Here is a 23,197-nt window from a genome sequence, read left to right on the forward strand (position 1 = left end):
GTTTTTACCCCAGCACTTGCCTCCCAGTGATGGTATTTACTGTGCACAGAAAAGAAACACATCTTCCTCACCTTCAATCTGATCAGGGGTGAATTCAACCTGAAAGAGATGAGAACAGCCAGATTAAAACAAGAAAACCATGCCACAGGTGCCTTTGAGGTCCATGAAAGTCATTGACCCAAACATCCAATAAATTTCATACAGACTGTAGATGTTTCTTCTTACATCCTGCATTGTCCATTATCGGTCAGCCCCACCTTTAGCACCAATAGGCTGCAAATGCCCTTTGTTCTTCTGCTGCTCCTGTGTTCCTCCTGTAGTGTCTTTTGTGTATCCCAAGTTCTCCCCTACCACTGAGGCCCTCCAGATGATTATGGCAGCACTGTGGACAATCCCACGCCTCTGTGCTAAAAGGGTTTCATCTATAGGCTGTTAGGGATATACTATCCATAGTTTCAGAGCTAGTGGGATCAAGTGAGACTGGCACTAAATGGGCTCAGAGCGAAGCAAAGAAAGGTTGCCCAAGGAGGATGTGGATGCCCCATCCCTGCAGGCATTCAAGGCCAGGCTGGATGTGGCTCTGGGCAGCCTGGGCTGCTGATTGGTGACCCTGCACATAGCAGGGGGTTGGAACCAGATGAGCATTGTGGTCCTTTTCAACCCAGGCCATTCTATGATTCTTTGCTCTTGCAGTTTAATCATGAAAATCTGAGATACTGTGGAAGCTCACAATCTATGTGTGTGTAAAGGGTCACTGGACCACTTCGTGGAGGTGAGAGCCATTGAGGTTTACCAAATACACAGAAATACTTAACTCAGGAAGCCTCAGAGGTTTAGGAGAGAGTTTAGGGGTGTTTTGACCTGTTTTTATATCTTTTCCTAAAGCATCCTCTGAAAACCACTGCTGGACTGTATGGACATCTCTCAGGACCTTGTTCTTATGCCTCTTATGCATCACCTTCTATTTCTCACCACTCCCTAACTTCTGGGGTTATTCTGCTCTCTGCTTTTACATGACAATGCCCTTTTTGCCACTCTGGATTCCATTCTGTGAAGCCTCTGGGATGATGTTGATCTTGAACACAGAAGAAGAAAACACAGTGTGAGAATGTGACATCCAAGCTTCTGAATGAATAGGCATAGATCAGCAACGTGATTGCACACCAGATTGCAGACTGCCTCACAGGCTTCTATTGGGCTTGTTTTGAGAAAAAGCACGATGGTCTACATTGAAAATGGGATACAAACCCACAGATTCAAAGCGTGCTGGATTAGTAATCCATTGCTATAACCAGTATGCTGCTGACAGACAAGACACAACACAGCTTACCACATATACTTGCAGGAAATTGCATACCAAGAGGGGTGGAAAATGCTTATTATTTATTTCTTTTTCATTTTGTTTTATTTGTTTGTTTAAGAAGATCCAGACATTAGCACCTTAAGAGTAAGGATGGGGAGATTTGCCCACAGAATATATCCAGTCCTTGTGAGTACCTCCTTTATCCAGTTCCTTGCTTGTGGGTGTAAGCTTAACTTCATTTTACAGTCTCCTCTGGTGTAGTCTTTAGCTCCTTTCAAAAGCATTTGCCAGATAAGCAGGGAGGCTGATGTCCCAAGATACAGCAAGAGCAAATAGTTTTCACCCCATTAAATAGTTTTGTTCTCTACCTTCAGTGAGGGAGGCAGCTACACCTGCCTCTCAAGGAATACTAATACAGCATAATAATAATAATAATAATAATAATAATAATAATAATAATAAATGGCATCTTTGCTCATGGGGACATTCCTGTAAAGCAGGAAGATTGTCAGTCAGAACACATAAATTGTCAGTGAACAGATAAATAAAGAGAAGCCCTCTTTTGTTGTGCATAAATTTGCATGTAAATATACATGTTGATACAGACCTAACAGACATACATACATACAACACAAACATTGCTCTTGAGGGCTGGAGCCATACTAAGTCCCTAAACCTGCAGCCAGAACACATGACATGGCACGACAGCACCAGTATCTTCTTCCTTCCACTCAGGGCTCCATGGACACCTCCCAGCTGGTTTTCTGCCTCCAGATACCCTGAGCTGCACAAGGAGCTCCAGCATTTGTAGCTCACCATGAGTGCCTATGGGGCAGCTGCAGACAGCCCCAAATGCACTCTATCCATGCACATCATTTGCAGCTAGTAACACTGCAAAGACAGAGAACTCCTTGCAGGAAGCTCTAATTATCCATCATTGGTTGCTGAGAAGTTCTTGAGAGAATGATGTTCCTGGATCCCTCTTGCAGGATATGCTGGAATAGCTGAAGTTGGCCATTCTTGAAAGCAGTGTATTTGGTGCAGAGGGAATTACTGGTTTAATCTCTCTTGGTAGAAAACATCAAAAGACCATATTTTATTTAGGTACCTCATTTAATCAGCCCTAATCCTATGGATGAATCCTTCCCCTACATATACATCCTACCAGTGCCCTGTCTTTTTCTTCCTACCATAATATTTCTGAGCATCTTCTGGCTTAGCAGAAGGAGGAACAAGAAAACATCTGATGGACTTGGAAAAGAAGAATCACAACTAATCCTGCAGCTGCTGAAAACCAGGCCACTGTTTTTGTGTCCACCCTCCTCAGCCCTTATCTAAATCAGTTCATTTGGGGTATTATCACTTTGTTTGTGATTCTTGGTCATAGTTTATCTTGAACAAAGTCCAATTAATAAAACAGTTGCCTAAGTGGCAGCCAGGAGACTGTCTGGCAGGAAGTATGTAGAGAACATAAGTTAAGGAACCAACACAAGAATAGCAATGTTCTTTCCTTTCTAACACAGAGACAGATCCAAACATATCTTTGTCATGAAGATTATAATCATCTGGATTAGGTTCTATCCCAAATTTGCATATTTCATCTAAATTACAGGTAAATATCCATTGGGGAACACATTTATACAGGTGCATTGTCAGCAGACAGCCTTACACTCAATCTGTCTAAATATATAAAGCTTTGTGAATTTGACTGAAACTAATTGTCTATTGAGTTTATTTAGGCATCAACAGCAACTGTGGTGAAATAAGGCCAGAGCTGCTTGCAACTCGTACTTAAATCACTTTGATGGATTGTTCTTGGGAAAGAATTAATCTCAGCTACACTTAGATGTAGGCAGCCAGATGTAGTCAACCATCTCTCATTCCATGTAACGAATAGAGTGGAAGGGACACTTCTAGGGTGTGATTTGACTTTGTTTAGTTCTGTGCTTGAGGAAGAGATTAATTTTGCACTGATTTCCATGGAGTGGATCAATCAATTTTACAATGATGATATAAAGAGCCTGGCTGACTCACACAGATAGATGTAGATGCCTTTTCTTGATCTGGTGAATCCCACCCAGAAAGCCTGAGCTGGCCCTCCTGGCAGACTGCAGGCCAGGAGAAACTGTGCCAGAACAAAAAAAGGATGACTGCAAATTCCCACGGCCAGATCAAAGGGAAGGACTGGGCTGAAAGGCTGAGCATGCATCACCTCTAATCACGGCCCTATAAAAACACTACCCAGAGCTGGACGGCTGTGCATGACAGCTGACAAGGCTGTGGCAGACAGCTTGACCAGACCTACCACCCAGGCATGGCTTCCTCTCAGGAAAGCTTCAGAGATGTGTGGGTGGTGTCTACTGCTATTTTCTCCTCTCTCAGCACATGCCACCATGGAGTTGAAGGGAAAGGCAAGCCATCATTTACCCAACCACAAGGTATCACTGAAAATGAATGGAACAAATTTAGGCTATATTTAGATTGAAGATGGTTGGGGTTTTGTTTTCCCTCCTCTCTCTCTCAGAGTGGTATGGAATACTCAAGACCAACACCATCTCCATGTAGTAAGAGGAAAGGTGCAGCTATCCATGATGACAGCAGGACTCTAGGCTGAAGGGTTCCAGAGGACTGGCTGTAAAAATGAGGTCAGGCAAGCAGCAGACAAAGGAGTCCCAGTGCTTGTACATACAGTGGCTCCATACCCATACTTCTCCAGATCTACTGCATTAGGCTTCCAAGGGAACGAAAGCCCCCAGCAGCAATTCTGATGCCCAGACCCACCCCGATGCACAGGCAATTACCCAGCTTCCCAACAGCATCACTCCACTTTTTGTTGAACTCAGTCAGCAGAGCATCCTTCATCACCCAAAGCTGCAGAGCGTACTTACAGGCTTAATGTGACTTTGCTTTCCCAGATAGGCTTTACATTCTCCAGTTCCTTGGGTTAACTAGTATAATTTCCCTTGGGGTTTTATTTGTTTGTTTGCTTTCAAAATGCTGACACTTCAGAAGATTTAAGTTTACCCTGGCATATTTTTTTTTTTTCTGTTGGCCAATGTGGTTTCAACTCAAGAACATTCCTATGAATGCCAAGGACCCACAACACCAAGGCTTATGGTGCTGTTACTTGGTACAAATCCATATGAGACAGAGCTGCTGACTGCTAATCACTTTCCTCTTGTCCCCTGCCCCGATGTGTGGACTGTGCTGCATATTCCTTGTAGATACCAGGCATCTTAATTAAATCCTTTTCCCACCAAATGTAATGCCAGCTTCCATGAAGTTTTAGCAATCTTGTCTTAATTACCTGGTTACCCATGGCACAAACTGTGGTCCGAATGTGACTGTCCTCTCTGCATAAGGATGGCATTAAGCTATTTTTGTCCCACAGAGACCAGGAAAGACATACGCATCCTTTTGTGCTTTGAACGTCATTCACAGCTTCTTATCTCAGGGACTTTATTTGTGAACCCACAGTATCTCAATCAAACCCGTAATTCTATGCATGCTGAGTCGGTCATAGCTAAGCCTGAAAGAAGTCCTATTAATAAAACTGTCACTAACCAGCATCCAGGAGGTTATATGGGGAGAAGTATTTAGACAACGCAAGAAAGGAGCCCCTCCAGAAAAAAAATAATATCATTTTCTTTTTGTTTCATAGTATTCTGAAGAATACTAATACAAACAGCAAGGTTTTTCACTTAGCTGTGACAGAACTAGTTCTAGAGAAGGAAAAGGATCTTTTCTATTTTGCTCTTAGGGGACAATTTAGGAAGCAGACATGCAGCAGATGGAAAGGAGCCCAAAATGCCATAAAGATCAGTGTAACTGCGTTGAGATTGCATTTGTATTTCACAAACATGTTTTCTTTTTTCCACTAAGTCCTTTTAAAATCTAATAATAGTCATCATCTCCATTGTCCTTTCTCCTGTCCCTTTCTGCGTAGAGCAATTAGGCTGTACACAAACTCCTCCACTGCCCATGGGCAAACCTTGGCACACAGTCAAGTCTCATTCCTTGACTATTTGTAGTCATTCCTGAGTTCTCATCATCTCTGGCTTCTGAAATTCTTATGGTACATCTACATTTAGTTCCCAGGGTTGTGCTAAGGATGAGTCAGGAGGAACTGTACAGTATGGACACTAGACTAGAACATGAGCTGAGTTCAAATTGACTGGAAATGAGAGTTGGTTGGCTTTTAGTTTGGCCATTTAGATCTGTGGGGCTTTTTTCTGTTTGTTTGCTTTAATGGCAGAAAACATATTGTTTCAGAGTCTGAAAACAGAATTGTTGACCTTTTACTGATAATGAAAGATAGAAACAGACAATTATTTGTAACTCAGTAAGATTTCTTTAAAAAGAAAAAAAAAAAAAAAGAAAAATATAGTATATGCTTTATATCAGAAAAATGGGGAAAAGCCTTAGACAAGATCATGGAGAAGATGCTGCCACATAAAGAAAAACAAAAACATTTTGTTTCCAGCAAACAAGGGTTTCCACAAACCCTTACCTAATGGAAAATGGTCACCTTGAATGTTTTGTTTATCTGGATCTCCTAAGAGTTGAATAACAATATGTCACCACTTCTGACATTATACCTTCAGCAGACTTTATGGTTTCAAGGTAAGTGATGAGTTTTGCAGCCATACTGAGAAGTGGATTTGGGGAACCCATGAGGTTTCTCTGCGAGGAAAAAAAAGCAGAGCAGGAAGGGAGGGGAAGGGAGGAGAGGAGAGGAGAGGAGAGGAGAGGAGAGGAGAGGAGAGGAGAGGAGAGGAGAGGAGAGGAGAGGAGAGGAGAGGAGAGGAGAGGAGAGGAGAGGAGAGGAGAGGAGAGGAGAGGAGAGGAGAGGAGAGGAGAGGAGAGGAGAGGAAGAGAAGAATGTCCCAAATTGGAAGAGACCCATAAAGATCAATGAGTCCAAATGTGGCAAAGTAGCAGTGCATTTTTCAATCACTGTTCTTTTCCAATTCTGGCAGTAGCCTATAAATCAATAGCTCTCTTTTTTCAAATGGGGAATGCTTTGCCACAGTTTTCCAGAGCACAAGGAGAAATTCCAGAGCTTTGTCAAGAGAGTGAAACAGCTGTTCTGAAGAATGGAGACAACTTCTGGCAAAAGCATCACCAGAAATATAAAATATTTTGTAAACTGACTGTTCTGCCTGTAGCTTGATAGTTTTAGATTCTCCAACAATTTACTGATGGCTGGCTTCCCTCCTTCTCTGCAGCCCCCCTTCACCAGCCTCAACAGCAGATGTTTGTTCAGATGTTTATAACTGTGGAAGAAATTATAAAACCTCAAAAATACACTCTGTTAAATCCTGGAGGGGAGCCTTGGGTGTAAGGATGAGACATCGCCTGTACTGTCTGCTCTTGGGTTGAGACAGCAGCCCATGAGTTGGGCGTCTGATGGGGAAGAGAAGATCCCCAAGAATGTGGACATCACTGAAACATTTCCTGGAGCTCCAGACCTTCAAACCTTCTGGCAGTGAGAGAAAAGCTCATCTCCCAACCCAACATGCATGGAGACTGATGGAGTCTACCATCCCACACTGAAGTGAGAGTCAGCACGGCATTTGTGCCCCTTGCAGTCATATCATCGTAAGATGAAAGGCCTCAAATAGGGCAGAGAGAAGCAGTCAGCAGATTATACATTTGGTGGATATGACGTGCTGGCAAAAAGTCCAGGAAGAGTGAAAAGCTTCTGTATTTAATTTTGTAAATACCTTTAGTAAGAAAAAAATCAGTATTATTATCATTGCCATTATTGTCGCTTTTACTATTTCAACTTAAAGCCTTGCTCTTTGATTTTCATTTTCAAATCAAATATTCTTCTCTTGTAAATGCTGGCAGGTGTTTTCTTATTCTTTTTTAATTCAAGAATTTTGATATTGAAGTGGCATATTTCATGCAAAACTGACTTAAAGAATCTCACTCCTCCACACTAGATTACTCTAAACTCTACCAAAGCAATTCCTTTCAAACTGAACAAACCCATTTCAGGTTGCCAAATAAGAATTTCTGTGGTTTTCTTGTGTCCCTGAAACCTCCTCCTGAAAATCCAAGCTGTTTTCTTCTTATATTTTAATTCCCCCATCAAGCCTGAAAACAACTACTCTTTTCTGGACTAATTTTCTTCTCAGATGACACAGTTGTGTAACCCTCTGGGCTGCTGATTGACATGCCAGTCATGCTTATGGTGAATGAGACCATGTGAGGCATTCACTTGGCCTCACTGACATGAGCTTGATGGGTCTCAGGCAAGATGTAGCAGAAGGGCACCTAAGGCAACGCCTGGATGCACCGGAGTCAGTTTTGGATGTGGTAGCTGAAACTCTTGCTCTTACTCAGCAAGGTACCCCTGGAAACAAAATTCTTTGAGCAAAGTACCTTCACCAACAGCGGTGTCCACCACAACCATCTGCCATGTTTTTCTTCCTCTGAGATATAGTCTGACAAGATTTTGCAGCCTGATGGTGCACTCAGAAAACCTTTTGTTTCTTGAGTAGAAAATGTTAAGGTTTCCCCAGATGTAGCCTGAAACCACCCACACAAATGCTCCAGAGCATAGGGCAACACACGATGCAAACGTCGCTGGACATCAAGGTGTTTATTTTTTTCCCCATCGTTGGCAATGTAGTCATCACCACCCCCAAACCTTTCCAGGGTTGGGATGGCACCAAACTCCAGCCCCTAGAAATGCACTCCATCTCCATGCAGTTGCAGCTCCTGTAAAGCCAAACAACAGCTGGAGTCCATTCAAATGTCACAACCCTTCACCTTGCAACTGTCCAGAGACAATAAAGAACAGGGCTAAGCCACCTCTGCCAGAGGGTCACTGTGATAACACGCTGGCAATGGGGAGAGCTCGGCTTTTGTTTCTCAAATCTGGCAGGAGTGGTGCACATAATGCTCCCAAAGCAACCACATTGTAAGTCAGACCCACATTCAAATGGGCCCAAACTTTCCTTTAGCAAATCAATGAACACAATCTAATCCATCATTTCGATCCACTTGGCTTCAGGCTTGGAGTGGAGGGAGGCTGGTTTTCTTTTTCTTTTCTTTTTGCAATTATTTTCCTAAGGAGGATGTTATTCATTGTGAGCTGAAATAATAATAATAATAATAATAGTATTCTGATCTTGCAGTGCAACCACAGCTGTACTGGGTGTTCCTGCCTGTCTCCAACACTGCCAGGGAGATCAAGACCCAAAAGCCAAGCTCCAGCTGGGGGCTGGTCAAGAGGATGGAAATACTGAATCCTGCCCTTCCATCAGATCCTGATTGAAAGAAAAAAAAGAAGGACAAATCTTTTCCCTCTCCCTCTCACCATAAGTCGTTATCCTTTCAATTCACTACAGTCTGCTGGGTTTCTTTACTTGATTTAGAGGTTTATTAGTCTATGCAGAAAGAAGTAAAATGTGAACTTTCTGACAACCACGATTGGAGCTGATGCTTTAAGAATTTTGTTTTCCTTATTTCTTGGTCCACTTGCAACAGCGTCAAGGTCCAAAACTTGATCACAATTAACAAGTGCTTTGAACTATGACTGTTTTCTTGAGGCTTTGCATCAAGTTTCACTCAAAACTCATGAGATCTGCGTACATCACTCCCAAATGCCCTTTCAGACTCATTAAAGTCAACCCCTGCCTGCTGTCCTCCGTACGCAATGACGTTGGAAGCAGGCTGAAGCAAGAGGCAGTGTTTGTAAAGAGCTGTCACCAAGCAGCACGGCACGCGATGACAGTCCATCTCCAGATAGAGGGGGGTGAGCTTGGGGCAGTTTATTTTTGCAATCCTTACATCAAAGAGAAAGAACGTTTTTTCACCCATGTTGGTGTACCTATAAGTCAACAGCAGCCACAGGTTGTGAAAAGCTCTTTTCCCTACTGACATTTTTTCTCTCTTTTTTTCTTTTTTCTTTTTTTTTTTTTTTCTTCCAAGTATTCAGTGGTTATAGTCAGGCTGCTCTTAACCATAGCTGGGTTCTCTTTGAGCCTTTTTTTAATCTCCGTGCTCCCCGCTGTTGTTTTGTTAAGGGTGGGTGGTTCATTAACTGGTTTGTTTTTCTAAGGCTGTTTGCAGGAGCGGACTTCTCGCTGATCTTTCAGCCGTGTCTGCCCAGCAGTGGAGATGTTCTGTCACTTCCCAGAAAACGCAATCGATGGATTGCTGCTGTTTCTATTCTGGGCTTTGGATGCACGCTTTGGTTTGCTGCAGCAGAGCTGCTTTCACAAAGTTGAAGTGGGTCTCAGAGTTCAGATCTGGGGAAGGGGCAGTGGCCACCAAATTGGCCAACCAAGCATCTCACGTGGGTATAGCATGTGTGTAAGCCTTCTGATAAAGAATTGCACAGAAGCATACGTGGGTGTAAAGACTGGCTCTTCCACACCAGTGTTTGCATACATGTGCTTGTTCATTTATCTGTCCATGTGAATATACACAGGGGCATCTACACACACTAATCTCTCCTATGTCAACGCACACGTTCCATGTATATTTCTATGTATATATAAACATATAGACTATATATGCATAGTATGTGTGTATGCATATATAACTATATTATATTACAGAGAGAGAGAATGTACAATTCACTTTCACAACCGTACACACACATTAACTCCAAAGGCAGCCAGACAAACTAGAAGTGAGAGTTGATAATTTCTAAGGGACCACCATAAATCTGCACTGATTCTTTTAAATCCAGAGGTGAGGATCTCCCTTGCCGAGTTCTGTTTCAGTTGTGCTTAAAAAGAACCATGCTCAAGCTCTCAGTTGGTGGAAGCCAACAGAAATCTTTCACAAAGTAGAACCCAACTATTGATTTGGGATAAATCAGTGTGGAGGGTATGTCTTGCTGGAGGGGACTATGCTGATTGACCCCACTGGGAATCAACCCATAATGGGAACAGCACTCACAAGCAAAAGCCACTAATGCTCTCCCAAACCCTGTTATTAGTGGCAATAAAGCCCCATTCCCAGCTATGGCAGGGGTTCTGGGAAGCAGCTATCTCATCAAAGGGAGCTGGGCTGGAAACTGACCGCACACCCTCAGCACAGCATGATGCTTTCAGTTCAAATTTAGTTGAGTCTCTCTTCTCCGGGTCTGCTTTTTTAGGATTCAGACTGCAGATTGGATGGGGGAAGGAACAATGCCATATAAGATGAATGCATATAGTGAGATGTGAAATTAAATTCAAGAAGGAAATTTTCTTGGAAAAAAAATAATAAAATTTAGAGATTATATTGGCATCACCCCTCTACTAATATTATATCCATTTTCTTTCCCATATTTCTTTCCACTTCTTTACACTGCCAGCATATGATAATTTTATACGTATAGATTTATAATGAAATATTGTTAGGAAATATGCTTTGAAATTGCTTTGTTATTCCTGTTTTTATTAATACCTGAGCTTTAACCAATCCTTTTGCCACTTGGAAACCTTACAACTTAGTCTAAGCAAACAAGTTAATCCATGGTCTGGGGAAGGAAAGAGGAAGGATGTGGAGGAGCTCACTGCGAGTCTAACTCCAGAAAGCTCTGTAGTTTGAAGCCATTCAGAACCACTACAGCTTCAGGAGGGGCTGGAATGCTTTGGGACACAATCTGCCAGTGTGTGTGCAGTGTGTTGGCAGGTCTCTCCAGCTGAAGCCCTATGCATGCAGGAGCAGCATTTCTCATTCTTCTGATTTTGGTGCAGAGTTAACTGGTTCCCCCCACTTTGGTCCAGTCCAGATCAGGTACCCAACCAACATGCCCCTGTCTGAGAATCGGTGTATCATAGAATCACAGAATCGTCAAGGTTGGAAAAGACCACTAAGGTCACCACGTCCAACCCCAGCCCACACCACCATGACCAACATCCCTCAGTGCCACATCTCCATGGCTCTGAAACACCTCCAGGAATGGTGACCCCAGCACCTCCCTGGACAGCCTGTACCAATGCATTACCACTGTTTCTGAGAAGAAATATTTCTGAATAGCAAACTGGAACCTCCTCTGAGATTCGCTCTGCCTCATTCTACTGCCATGGGGAAGTGCTTTGTAGTAGCTTATAGGTATTTATATCAGCTTCACTCTTCTAACACCTTCAAATCCTTCACAGAAGTCCAGCTTGGAGCTATAATTATCACTATCTGCATTTTGTTGCTGGAGAATGCAAGCTCTTCACTCAAAGTGACTGCTCCCAAGGTCACCTCTGCGACCTACACAGCAAAGCCAAAGGGCTCTCTCATTTGGAAAGCTGCATTTTAGCCACCCACATCACAGTGTGTGTGGCTGAGGCTTATCTATAGGCACCTCTGGAGATGCATTGCCCTCGGTCAGCATGGTGACACTTGGTGACACTGTGGGAACTGTGTGGTCACCACGGGCCCCTGGGAAGGGATGGGGTGTGTGAGCAAGAGCAAAGCAGCAAATTGTCACCCCAGCACTTAGTCATGTCCCCAGCCCAGCTCATGACATGTATGGCACTACTCCCAGCAGGGAACATACACTAATGATGTTTTCCATCCTCTCAGCACCAGGGCAAAGTCCACCCGGACACGACTTTCCAAATGCTAACATCTTTGCAAAAATTCCTAACCCGAAGCTTCTGTTTCTATTAGGAGCCACTCTCCTCCCTTCTCCAAGTCAGGATTTAACTAGTTTATGAGAGAAAGAAATAATTTCTCTCTACAGTCCAGCTTTCCAGCAACTTGGGAAAAGTTAGCACTTTGGCCAGGGCCTTCTGCATGCTCTGAGCTGTGCATTTAATTTAAATTTAATAGTTATTGCACGTTACACAAATGGCGATTAAAACCATATTGATTGAGGTTTAGCAGCTATGCGAGAAATGCAGATCTTATTACAGAGCTGCTCCTTATCCAGACTGTGCTGTTAATAACACATGCAGGGGCAGACTGGAGAGGAAAAGGAGCACAGAGCAGAAGGCTGGGAGGCACGGTCAGGAGGGAAAACAGTCGGGCTGTGGGGTCGGGTGGCCATTACTCTGTTCCCAACATAGGCCAACACACCTGTAGCACGAGATCTGCACAGCTATGGACATGCAAACAAGCCTATAGGGACCTCACCTACACCACGTGCTGGAGAAGCAGGCAAGCAAACTGGCTGAGATCTCAGATGATAAATTTCTGCGGCAGGATATATTGCCGTGAGGGCTTTCTAGGTCAGGACCTGCTACAGAGACACTTGAAAAACCCAGAAACTGTCCAAAAAAGGGCTGATTTATTATTTTCTCAACCCATCTTTTCAAGAAACTGCAAAGTTCATTCGGTGGCAAAGCAGAAATCAATAAGCCTCGTGTCCTAGATGGTCTGAGATAATGACTGCAAAGAGAAAACGAACCAGAAAAATAATAGCTGCATCCCAACAGACCTGTTGAGGTCAGTTTGAATCCTTTCCAACCAGTGTTCCACTTTGCACAACTCCGAGGGCCATTTGCATGCCTTGCACAGATGTGAAAAGCAGAGTGGGAAAAAATAGTGCAGAGAGATGAGGGCAGACAAATAAATGATGTGAAGCATGCAGGGGCACAGGGGGAAATGCAGAGTGAGGTGGGGAAAACAATCTCTATGTGTGCTTATTTAAATTTGACTTTAAATTTAAGACTCACTACAAAGACCATCTCCATCCCATGAGCGACCCACCAAAGCCTCGTGCAGAAAATTCATTTGCAGTCCATACAGAGGCTGCACATTTTGCTGCTCCACCTGAAGATTCAGCCTTGCCACAACACTGAGTTATTTCAAATATTGAAAAAAGAAGAAGAAAAAAAAAACTTATGAAGTTTAACACATTTTCATCTGGACGTCCCTCAGCCCAGGCTGAGCTGTTTACATGTTGGGCTTTGCACATCCCTGTGCCACAGGCATCAGACACTGCAGAAAGGTTATTGCTTGGCAGCTGCACGACAAAGACTTGGAAGAGGAAACCAACCAGAAAATCATGCTACTATATATTTTAGAGTGCCACTGAGCAATTTCCTGATTTTGGGGGGAAAAAGTCTTTTTCATGATGAACGAAAACAGGTTTGGGTTTTGTGTTTTACTTGATGACAGTTTTAGTTGGAAATGGAAGAGAAAGATTATCCCAGATTGGTCAAAATGTTCCCTTTTGCCCAAACTGTAGTAATTTCAATCACTGAAGATCTCTGAGTATTTTTTTTGTATAGAAGAATGAGAGAACTCTCCAAAATCAGAAGCTGTTTCAGAAGCTGAAGCTGGTAATTTTCATTATCCTTTTCATATTTTTTGAAAACCCTTTGCAAAAATCTCTGTGTGCTTGCAAAACACTTCGGTGCCACCAAGCTGCACTTGCCAAATCTCCTAGAGAAGCATTTTTATGAGAAACATCGCCCAGCTCTGAGAACAAGACAGATACACAGAGATAGCCAGACTTTTGCTGGCCCAGAAAATTCATCTGGAAAGCACTTTCAATTTCCAAAGCTGTTCGGTTTTGGCCCTGAGGATGAGTGGAATATACTACAAAGACTCCCTTTTGCTGTGTTTGAGTGCACGTTTGCTCAACATCTTTCTATTTCTACCCCATTCTAGCTTGAGACAGCATTGTGCTAGCAGCTGGTGGGGAACATCTCCTTTTTGCAGTCTGATCAACCAAAAGAGACTGACTGTGATAATCATCCTCTGTTTCATTCCACAGGAGTCAAGGCAAAAGCAGATACTGAATGAACAAGCCATAGTCATATAATCATAAAATCATTAAGGTCATTTACGTGGTCATTTAAGACCACTAAGATCATCTGGTCCTACCATCAACCCAACCCTTAACCCATCACATGGGTCAGCCATGATCTCCAGAATAAACAAGAAGGTCAACCAAGTCTCTCTCCTCAAAACCACTATCCCTCAGCATTTGTTGTCTCTTTCTCCACCTGATCCAATTCCCTTATCTTTGTCTTCCCACTGTATACCATTGCACAGTCCTGCATCCTCGCCTACATTTCCCCTTTGGAAATGTGTTCCCAGTCCCAGCAACTGGAATCATCCCACACCCCGCATCCAATGTCACATTTCACCAGGTCAGGGCCATAAATTGTTTCCTAACCTTGAAATACCCTTTACCCTTTCAGACACTGATGCACTTCTGCAGAACAAGCTGCCAAATTCACGTCAACCCAGACCAGCTGCTCCAAAGGGAAGGACAGGAGGGAGAAAGGTGCTCTCTCTGCTATTAAAAACTGCCTTACAGCAGCCAGCCTGGCTGAGCATGTCCCATGCTTTCATAGTGACACCGACTGTGATAAATAAAGAGAATAAGAGAGCAGAGCTGTCTTTAGAAGTGTGCTATGGCAGCATGACATTCTAGCTATGCTTACCCCTTGGATCCATCCAGGAGTGCTTAAGCAATTTGCTAATGGAACATTATAAATATGAACATTATAAGTAGATTTTGTAGAATCATAGAATCGTTCAGGTTGGAAAAGCCCTCTCAGGTCACCAAGTCCAACCCCAAGCCAACCCCACCATTCCCACTGACCACGTCCCTCAGTGCCATATCTCCACATTCCTTGAACACCTCCAGGGATGATGACTCCACCATGTCCCTGGCAGCCTATGCCAAAGCACTCTTTCTGGAAAGAAAAAAAAAAAGATTAAAAAAAATATATATATCTCTAATATCCAACACCAAAGCAGGGCACCTTTGCCACCAATTCTTGAGAAAAAACCTTTGGTAGCTGCAACCAACAGAGCCTCACAGCTGAAGTTCAGGAAAAGGGACAAATATTGTGCTGACAGCCCTGACAGCATCCTTTGGTTAAGCTTTATTTCCTTGCATATGATCATGTGTGCAATGTGCAAGATCACACCTTTGAGCTTCCCTCTACACGGCAGGATCAGGACAGAGTGGGAGAAAGCACCATTTATTAAGGGAAGTGCTCTGCCATGGACCTCAGACATCCCAAATTTGGAGAGGAACCACTCCAGGAGGATGATCCCCTTCCAGCTCCCAATTGAAGGAACTGCTGCCCAACGTAAGCTGCAATCCTCAGCTCAGATCTTCCCTAAGAAGGACCGTTGACCACTGAGGTTTGATTCCCCACAGTTTCATGGGGATGGTGAATGGGAAGGATGTGGGATTTTCTTTCAGACATGATAAAAATAGCTCAAATTTGTGATCCTGAGGATCTGTTCTCTTTCACAGGCAGTCCAGAGACAAGAATTTGGAGTAGGCCCAACATTTCTTCTAGACTAGTGCCATGGGCACTAACATTCAGCAGCCAATGCCTGTATCATGGAAAAAATCCCCAAACTAGTAGAAACTCATATCTTTTGAGCCATACGGTGTTATACACACCACACAGCTTTACTGGCTTGCATCCAGGTACAGCTCAGCTCTGGCAGTGCTCTATTGGTGAGTACTAAATGTTTGCAGTTCTTGTAAGCTGGAGCATGAAAAGAAGCCAGTAGGGCTCTTCAGCTGCAACCAGACCATGGTTTAAATGTCCCTGCAATTCAACGGGCTCTATTCTCTACCACCACCTTATTTAATCTACCTAAGACTCCCATCTTAGGGTGAAATGGATGAACTTTTGAAAGTACTTGTTTATCTTTACCCAGAGCCTGAAGATACTTGCTGAGTCTCTATATCTAACCTGTGAGACACAGCAAGTGAATATTCTCTTCCCCTTCCCCTTCCCCTTCCCCTTCCCTTTCCCCTTCCCCTTCCCCTTCCCCTTCCTTCCTTCCTTCCTTCCTTCCTTCCTTCCTTCCTTCCTTCCTTCCTTCCTTCCTTCCTTCCTTCCTTCCTTCCTTCCTTCCTTCCTTCCTTCCTTCCTTCCTTCCTTCCTTCCTTCCTTCCTTCCTTCCTTCCTTCCTTCCTTCCTTCCTTCCTTCCTTCCTTCCTTCCTTCCTTCCTTCCTTCCTTCCTTTTTCTTTCTTCTTCTTTCTTCCCTCCCTCCCTCCCTCCCTTCCCATCTATGCATCCATCCATCCATCCGTCCATCCATTCGTCCATCCATCTAAAATCTTCCTCTGGAGTTAGAGGAGTTCAATAATCTGCATCTGAAGATACTGTGCCATACCAATGCAATTTTTTGAGCACTGAGAGGCATTTGCAACACACTAAATTAAAAATAAATCATGATAAACTAACTGAAGTTGTCACACCTTGTAGGAGAAACAGCTCACAGCAAGAGTGGCGAGCCACAGGCAAATCCCATAACTCAAAAGTAAAAAATTCTCTCTGACTTCCATGAGTTTGCAATAGGGTCTTTTGTCTTTACTAAACTGTCAGTTGTTTTTGCCTGGGGCCTCTTCAAGACTTGCTGCTCAAATTTCCCTGTGCTTTCAAGCACAGGAAGAAACCTCTGGGAGTGGAAGAGGCCCAGCATGGACTAAGTTTAGCCTGGCAGGTGACTGCCCACTTCAGAAACTTCCAAACATGTGAGCACAGGAGGGAAATTGCTTTCTAAAAGTGTTTCTACTGACATGCACTGTGGGCCAATAACAACAGTGGTGATGACAATAGGAACATGTAACACCTGTGAGGAGTGAAACCAAGGGGAAACATAGGTTGGAGAGAGAGAAAGATGAGAGGGTGTTGGATGGTTGAATCCATGTGGTGGCCAAGTACAGCTGACTGGAAGTCTGATATTGGAAGCTCCAGCATATATGTGTAAAAAGCTCCCACTTTGTTCTCCAGGAAGACTCGTCTAAATTCTTGCTGAGGGCTTCTAACACCCTGGAAGGTTGTAAAGTGGGCAAAGACCTGCATCTCCATCATCTTACCTAAACACAGTGTTATTCGTTATTTCAAGCTGGATGTGTTGCAGATACAATGCAAGAGGTAACCAGACAGACTTTCTTCTGAATTAGACATGTTCTTAATAACTGGATGCCTTCACTATGTCTTGGGGGCATCATTTGCTTAGAGACAAGTAGAAATCATCCCACACGTGCTGAATATTAGGAAAAATTTCTGCTCTGAAAGAGTGTTCATGCAGTGACAAAGGCTGCCCTGAGAAGTGGTGGGTTCACTACGCAAGGAGGTGATCAGGAGCTGTGGAGATGGGGCACTGAGGGATGTGGTCGGTGGACATGGTGGGGACAGCTTTGTGTCACATCATCATGCTGAGATTTGAATCATATCTGTCTCAACAAATGAGACAGAAAAAGTCATCTCTTTCCTATGCAAGCCTTGTTGCATCATGCTTTCCAAGCATCTGTGTTGCAAAGGACCCTGCACTCCTGCCACCAGCTACAAACACCCTCTGCTGAGACCCAAACGCCAAAATAAATGTGCACCCCTGAGATCTCACGCTGTTTCCATCACACATCCAGGTAAAATACTTGCCATCACTCATAATTACTCTCAGACATCCTTTACCCCCCATGAACTGAATTTATTTAATAATAACATTTTTAAGTCTTTTTTTTTCTTCCTCATGCACAGTAATAAAACACAAGTAGCTTCTGCTTTTTAAATTTCTCTCATCTCAAAGCACTTCTCACACTTACGTCCACTGTTAAGTCATAAATTTCTCCCACATTCAAGCTACCCTGAAATACAGTCAGTGTAGTTACTTCAGCCCAAAACAAATTCCTCAGACAACTGTTCTCTCACAATCTCACCTCAGCTTATTGCTGAAGCGGGATGTGTCTGCTTTTTTCCCCTGTGGGAAGCCCTTTCATCTCTTCATGCAGAAAAAGAAGCTTTTATTTTTGAGTGTCCCTGCAGATGTTCTGAAGCCTTCAGGGCTTCTCAAGGAGAACAGGTTTCACAGGGCCTCAAGATCACAGTGCTCCACCAAAATAAGTTCTGTTTTTTCCCCAGGCACCAATATCAGTGCATGCTGCTACGATAAGCACATCAAGTACTAGCACAGGAAAATGTGATTATTAGGGATAATTGCATATGGCAAGCCGTGTCCCTTCCAGGTCCCCACAGCTGTCTCTGCCTGACCTTTTTGTACCCAGGACATTGGGTACACATCAACCTCTGCTAATTTTAGCAGCTGAAATGTTGGCACCTAAATACCTGCCTCATCCCCTCCTTCATGGATCGCCATCTCCATGGGCTGATTCAATCCATCCCAATATAGGCATCAAAGAACAACTCTCCAGAGAACTTTTCTCTGCTGGTTGTCAATGATCTGTTTAGGGTCAACGATCCACTTTCTAATGGTCATTCCCCTTTTCTGTGTCACTGACTTTAGTCTTATCATTTTTCAGGAGAGAAGAATTTATTTCTGGCAATACGTCCCCCTTCTGCTAAAAGAGAGCTTTCAGAAGGGAATGAAGAATATATGGAAAGGACCCTTCTTGCTACACAATCTCTTAAGGAAAATCTGTTCTCCAAACTAAATTCAGGGAAACTGAAATACTTTCTTAAAAAAGCATAAGCAAAATCTTCAGAGAAACAAATAGATGAAAGACAAAAGTAAAAAAGCCCACACCAACCATCCAACCAACTGAACAAATAAAAGCTCTTTTCTCTGAGTTTCTAGCAACATTAAATTGCACACAGTCTACTTCACAAAATTTAACTTTGGGGTCTGATCTTATAGGGCCATTTAAGTATAGAAGTTAAAGTCTTCAAAATAAAGCTCTGGAATATTTCTGCATACTTAAAAGGATGTAACTCACATTTAGGATGATCCCAGTTCAGGCCCCGCTCTTGACCAAGAAGCAGTAAGAAAAATGGCAGGAAAACTTCACAGAATCACAGAATGGCCAGACTTGGAAGGGACCTCAAGGATCATTGAATCTCCAACCCCCCTGTCACATGCAGGGCCACCAACCTCCACATTTAATATCAGACAAGGCTGCCCAGGGCCCCATCCAAACTGGCCTTGAACACCTCCAGGGACGGAGCATCCACAACGGCTCTGGGCAGCAGTTCCAGCACCTCACCACTCTCTCTGTAAAGAATTTCCTCCTGACATCCAACCTAAATCTCCCCTCGATGTGATTGTGGATTGCAGAATCATGTTGATGGACCGTTATCATGGCCGTGTATTGTAACAGAAAAGAAGAAGGAATGAGAATTATTTTTTCTTCCACAGAAACATTGCAGTTTTGAGACTTTTCACTCTGTGAAATCAAATTCCAGAAATACAACTGTACAATAAATTCTGAGTAACGGATATTGATAATTCGAGATGTTCCAATTAAAGCACACATTTTGATCATTTTCAACGCTGTGTTTTGATACAAGTCTGGTTCTTTCAGCTATAGATTATCTTATGCACGAAGCATAAAAAAAGAAGAAGCCATCTTCATCCTGAAACGCAGAACTGGGACGTTTGGAGAATTTCAGAACTCGTTAAAACATTTTTTCAAATGCTGTACAATGATCTAGGGAGGTATTCTGATCTACACCAGATGGCCTGAGCTCCACCAGAGTTAGGTTTATGGAACAGGAAGCAGTATATTTGCCAGACCCAGCCCTTGCGTGCGAACGGCTTCAGTTTTAACAAAAATATTTTTGATTATAAACACTTAATTGAAAAATTCCCAGGAAAATATCTCTAGAGAACATCATCTCCCATTGCTATGAGTATTGGGAAACAAACTACCCTAGACCCAAATAGTTTGTCTGTCAGTGCTTTCCTTAGTTCATTTATAGTAGATAATGGGATACGCTCCGCAAAAAAATGAAGAGATATTATCAGGGGGTTTACTCGTTTTTTAGAAACTCAGTACATGTTTTTTAGTACTTTAAAAACCATTAGAAGAGTTCATAACTTCAAATTGCACTGAAGGGAGAAATAATAATCTGGATGGGTAAGTGTATAGGATGAGTAGTTTCACAAAAATGCAGACATGAATCGATTTCAAATCCTGCTTGGCTGAAAATGTGTTTGATGACTTTTCAGTCATTCTGACTACAAAGATGCATGTCTGTTTCTTTGAGTGATGCTATTTTTTTCTTTATTATTATTACTGCAGCTCAACTTTATACTGGACTTAGGTGCCCTTCATACCAGAGTGTCACAGTATCCCAGCTGAATATTACCATAATGTCATGGTATCCCAACTGAAGGTATGAATGCCCTCTAAAAGAAGTTACTGCAGTTTTCTCCCCCCTCCCTTTACATTGCAGGAATGTCAAGTACAGAGGCAGCAACAGAGGTGTATGAATACCTCCATGTACTGCTTTCCCAAGGTCACAGCAAAGCCCTGCTCACAGCACTGCTGCTGTGACTCTAACACTGCCCAAAACTGAATTCCTTGCAGTGAGAATTTTTCTTGATATAGGTTGTGGGTTTTTTTGTTTGTATGGTTTTTTTCACCCATATTTAAACTGGCAGGTTGGAAGGTTGTTACGATTTAAGGCAGAAAATCATTGGTTAGGACTCCCAGCTATAGGACACAGTGCAGTTACAGCAGCCCACAGCTCATGAGCCACCCATGAGATCTTATGTGGGGTCCTCATCAGTGAAGAGACACACAGTAGGGTCCCAGAGATATTCATCCCTCACCTCAGCCCTGAGCTGGTCTATGGATGGCAGTGGGGCTTTGTGATTTCTTTTCTTTGTCATTATCTACTCTTGTTTTGTCTCTCCTGGCCCACCATAAATACAAACAATCACCATGCCTCCCATGTTATTGGTCTCCCTCATAAACAGGAGGGGGAACAGCTGTTTACAAGGATGGATAGTGATAGGATAAGGGGGAATGGTCTTAAACTGAGACAGGGGAGGTTTAGGTTAGATATTAGGAGGAAGTTTTTCACTCAGAGGGTGGTGAGGCACTGGAACAGGTTGCCCAAGGAGGCTGTGGATGCCCCATCCCTGCAGGCATTCAAGGCCAGGCTGGATGTGGCTCTGGGCAGCCTGGTCTGCTGGTTGGTGACCTGCACACAGCAGGGGGTTGAAACTGGATAAGCACTGTGGTCCTTTTCAACCCAGGCTATTCTATGATTCTATGATGTTAGTTACCCAGTTTCTTGCAGGAAACAGGAATTTCTTTGGTTGTTTTAAACTAATAAACAACATAATTCTCATTGATATGCAGTCATCACCTGGCACAACAAGGAAACCTGTGAGGTGCTGCAGAGCTTCTCTTTTCTCCTTAAAGGGGACTTAAAGGAACTTAAAGGACAATGCTTTACAAAAGAAAATCTTTCCATGCCTTGCAGAGTCTATGTACAGTGTGGTATTTACTGTGCAAAGCTTATAGGAAAGCCATTCCCAAAGATCGGTGCAGAGATTTCTGATATTCCCTGTGAATGTGTATGATGTGGAAGGAACAAAGGAGAACTAGTTATTTTCAGAATTTTCTTTGCTTATTTCACTTCTATGTATTAAGATGTCAGTATTTGACACTTCATTTCATGATTATTTCTGAAGGAACGTGTTTCTTTTTTTTTTCCTTTATTCCCCATCACACTTTGAGGGAAATTTCTTCTACAAAAATAGTGACACTGACTTACCTGCTGAACAGACCATTATCATGGTTAAAAGCATCTGAACAGAAAACAGATCTCCAGCCTCATCGTACTGGAATTCCCTACTTCACAGCTTCATAACCTGTAGCATTTCCTAAATGTTGGTAGTTCCCCATCAAAGGGGTGGTTTACTGCAAGGACAATGATGATGGCAGGTTTCAGGCAGCTGAGAGACTGATTTACATGGGCAAGACCAGTGGCACAAATTCTCTTTCAAAACCTACTTCAAAATGTCATTAATTTTGTCTCAGCACACATGAGCAAGACTTCAGCAATCCCAACTGAGATCAGCAGAGATTGCTCTAAGGAGAGAGAGGAGGAGCAGGCTCATGTTCTGTTAGGGATCATTGGGACGGACTGCCAAAATAGCAGATCATTCAGGAAAACCTTTTCTTTTTGATGGAGTTTCCCTCTGCCTTCCAAAATACACACACACACAAACACAGTGTTTCTTTATCATCCAGTTGGGCTTTTCAGGAAAACTGCAGGAACTGCTGCTGGCTCACTCTAAGGAATTTCCACGCTGGTGATGTCTACTATGGTGCATTGCAGGAGGACAGCAATGAGTCCACTGGATGATCTAAGCCCACTCCAAGTGGCCTTGGTCACTGACTAATCAGTGCCAAGTCCTGAGTACTGTCTATCCTTCTTGGCATCTTCCTATAATATTCCCTACAGGGGAGCTTTTATGCCCATTAAGGCCAGTGAAACTTCCAAGCAGCTAAATTTGCTACCTTGGTTATTAAAAGGGTCAAACAGGTCTGGACCTTGTTAGATCAAACAAGATTTGGCTTTTAGCTTCTCTATTTAGCAGATTCCTCAATGAATTTGCATCGACTCCATCTATGGCAATCATCTTTTCTGCTTTTTGCCCTAATTACCAAATACCATGTCAGCACCAGAACCACCACCAACCCAAGTCCCACCAGCCCTTGTGGCTTCCTCCCCCTACCGTGTTAAAAGATACATACTTTGATAGAAGCTGGGTTAAATTCAACTTCTTTTTTGGGCTCTGGTTCTGCTGGTTTAGGTGCTGGTTTGGGTTCTTCCTTCTTGGGTTCAGGCGCCTTCTTAGGTTCAGGCTTCTTCGGAGGCATGGTGCCTTGCTGGTGGGCTGCTTTTGGAAAGGAGAGAAAGAGACAGACAGGCGATGGGTGGCTGCTGCAGGAAAAGTCACCAGTGCACACAGGTCTTTATCCCTGTCCAATCTCTTGAAGTCACAATGTGTCACTCTCAGACCTGTCACATGCCAGAGCTTACAATGGGGCCACTGCTATAAAAGGACAAGACACTTGCCTGGCTATTTTAAAGCCATCCGATACGGCATTGTTATGAATTAGCACTTAAATGGAAGAAGAGATTGGGGGTTTTAGGGCTAGCTGGCACTGGCTCAAGCATTTTTTAGTCGGGGACTGCATATATATGTGTATATGCACTGAGGAGGTTGGGTTACAGCCCAGGTCCCAACGATGGGT

At 43.2% G+C, this 23,197-nt stretch overlaps 1 protein-coding gene and 1 long non-coding RNA gene across 3 annotated transcripts in view; both read right to left on the reverse strand.

The window, feature by feature from the left end:
• MYL3 (myosin light chain 3) overlaps positions 1 to 22,914 on the reverse strand; it is a 35,581-nt gene extending 12,667 nt beyond the window's left edge. Inside the window, exons 1-2 of one of the 2 annotated variants that reach the window (XM_048951854.1) lie at positions 22,694 to 22,914; positions 72 to 99 (exon numbers count right to left, since the gene is read on the reverse strand). In XM_048951854.1, the coding sequence (XP_048807811.1) occupies positions 72 to 99; positions 22,694 to 22,819 (154 nt within the window). In that variant the 5' untranslated portion in view covers positions 22,820 to 22,914. The remainder of the gene's footprint in view (positions 1 to 71; positions 100 to 22,693) is intronic. The other variant, XM_048951853.1, reaches the window with a different exon arrangement.
• LOC125696334 (uncharacterized) lies at positions 7,901 to 14,100 on the reverse strand. The gene is made up of 2 exons (XR_007378287.1): positions 12,925 to 14,100; positions 7,901 to 8,032 (listed from the first exon to the last, which is right to left on the reverse strand). It is a non-coding gene; the product is annotated as an uncharacterized LOC125696334 (long non-coding RNA).
• Positions 22,915 to 23,197: the final 283 nt, after the last annotated feature.

Source organism: Lagopus muta, chromosome 7 (genome assembly GCF_023343835.1).
Source record: "Lagopus muta isolate bLagMut1 chromosome 7, bLagMut1 primary, whole genome shotgun sequence".
In the NCBI taxonomy this organism is placed as follows: domain Eukaryota; kingdom Metazoa; phylum Chordata; class Aves; order Galliformes; family Phasianidae; genus Lagopus; species Lagopus muta.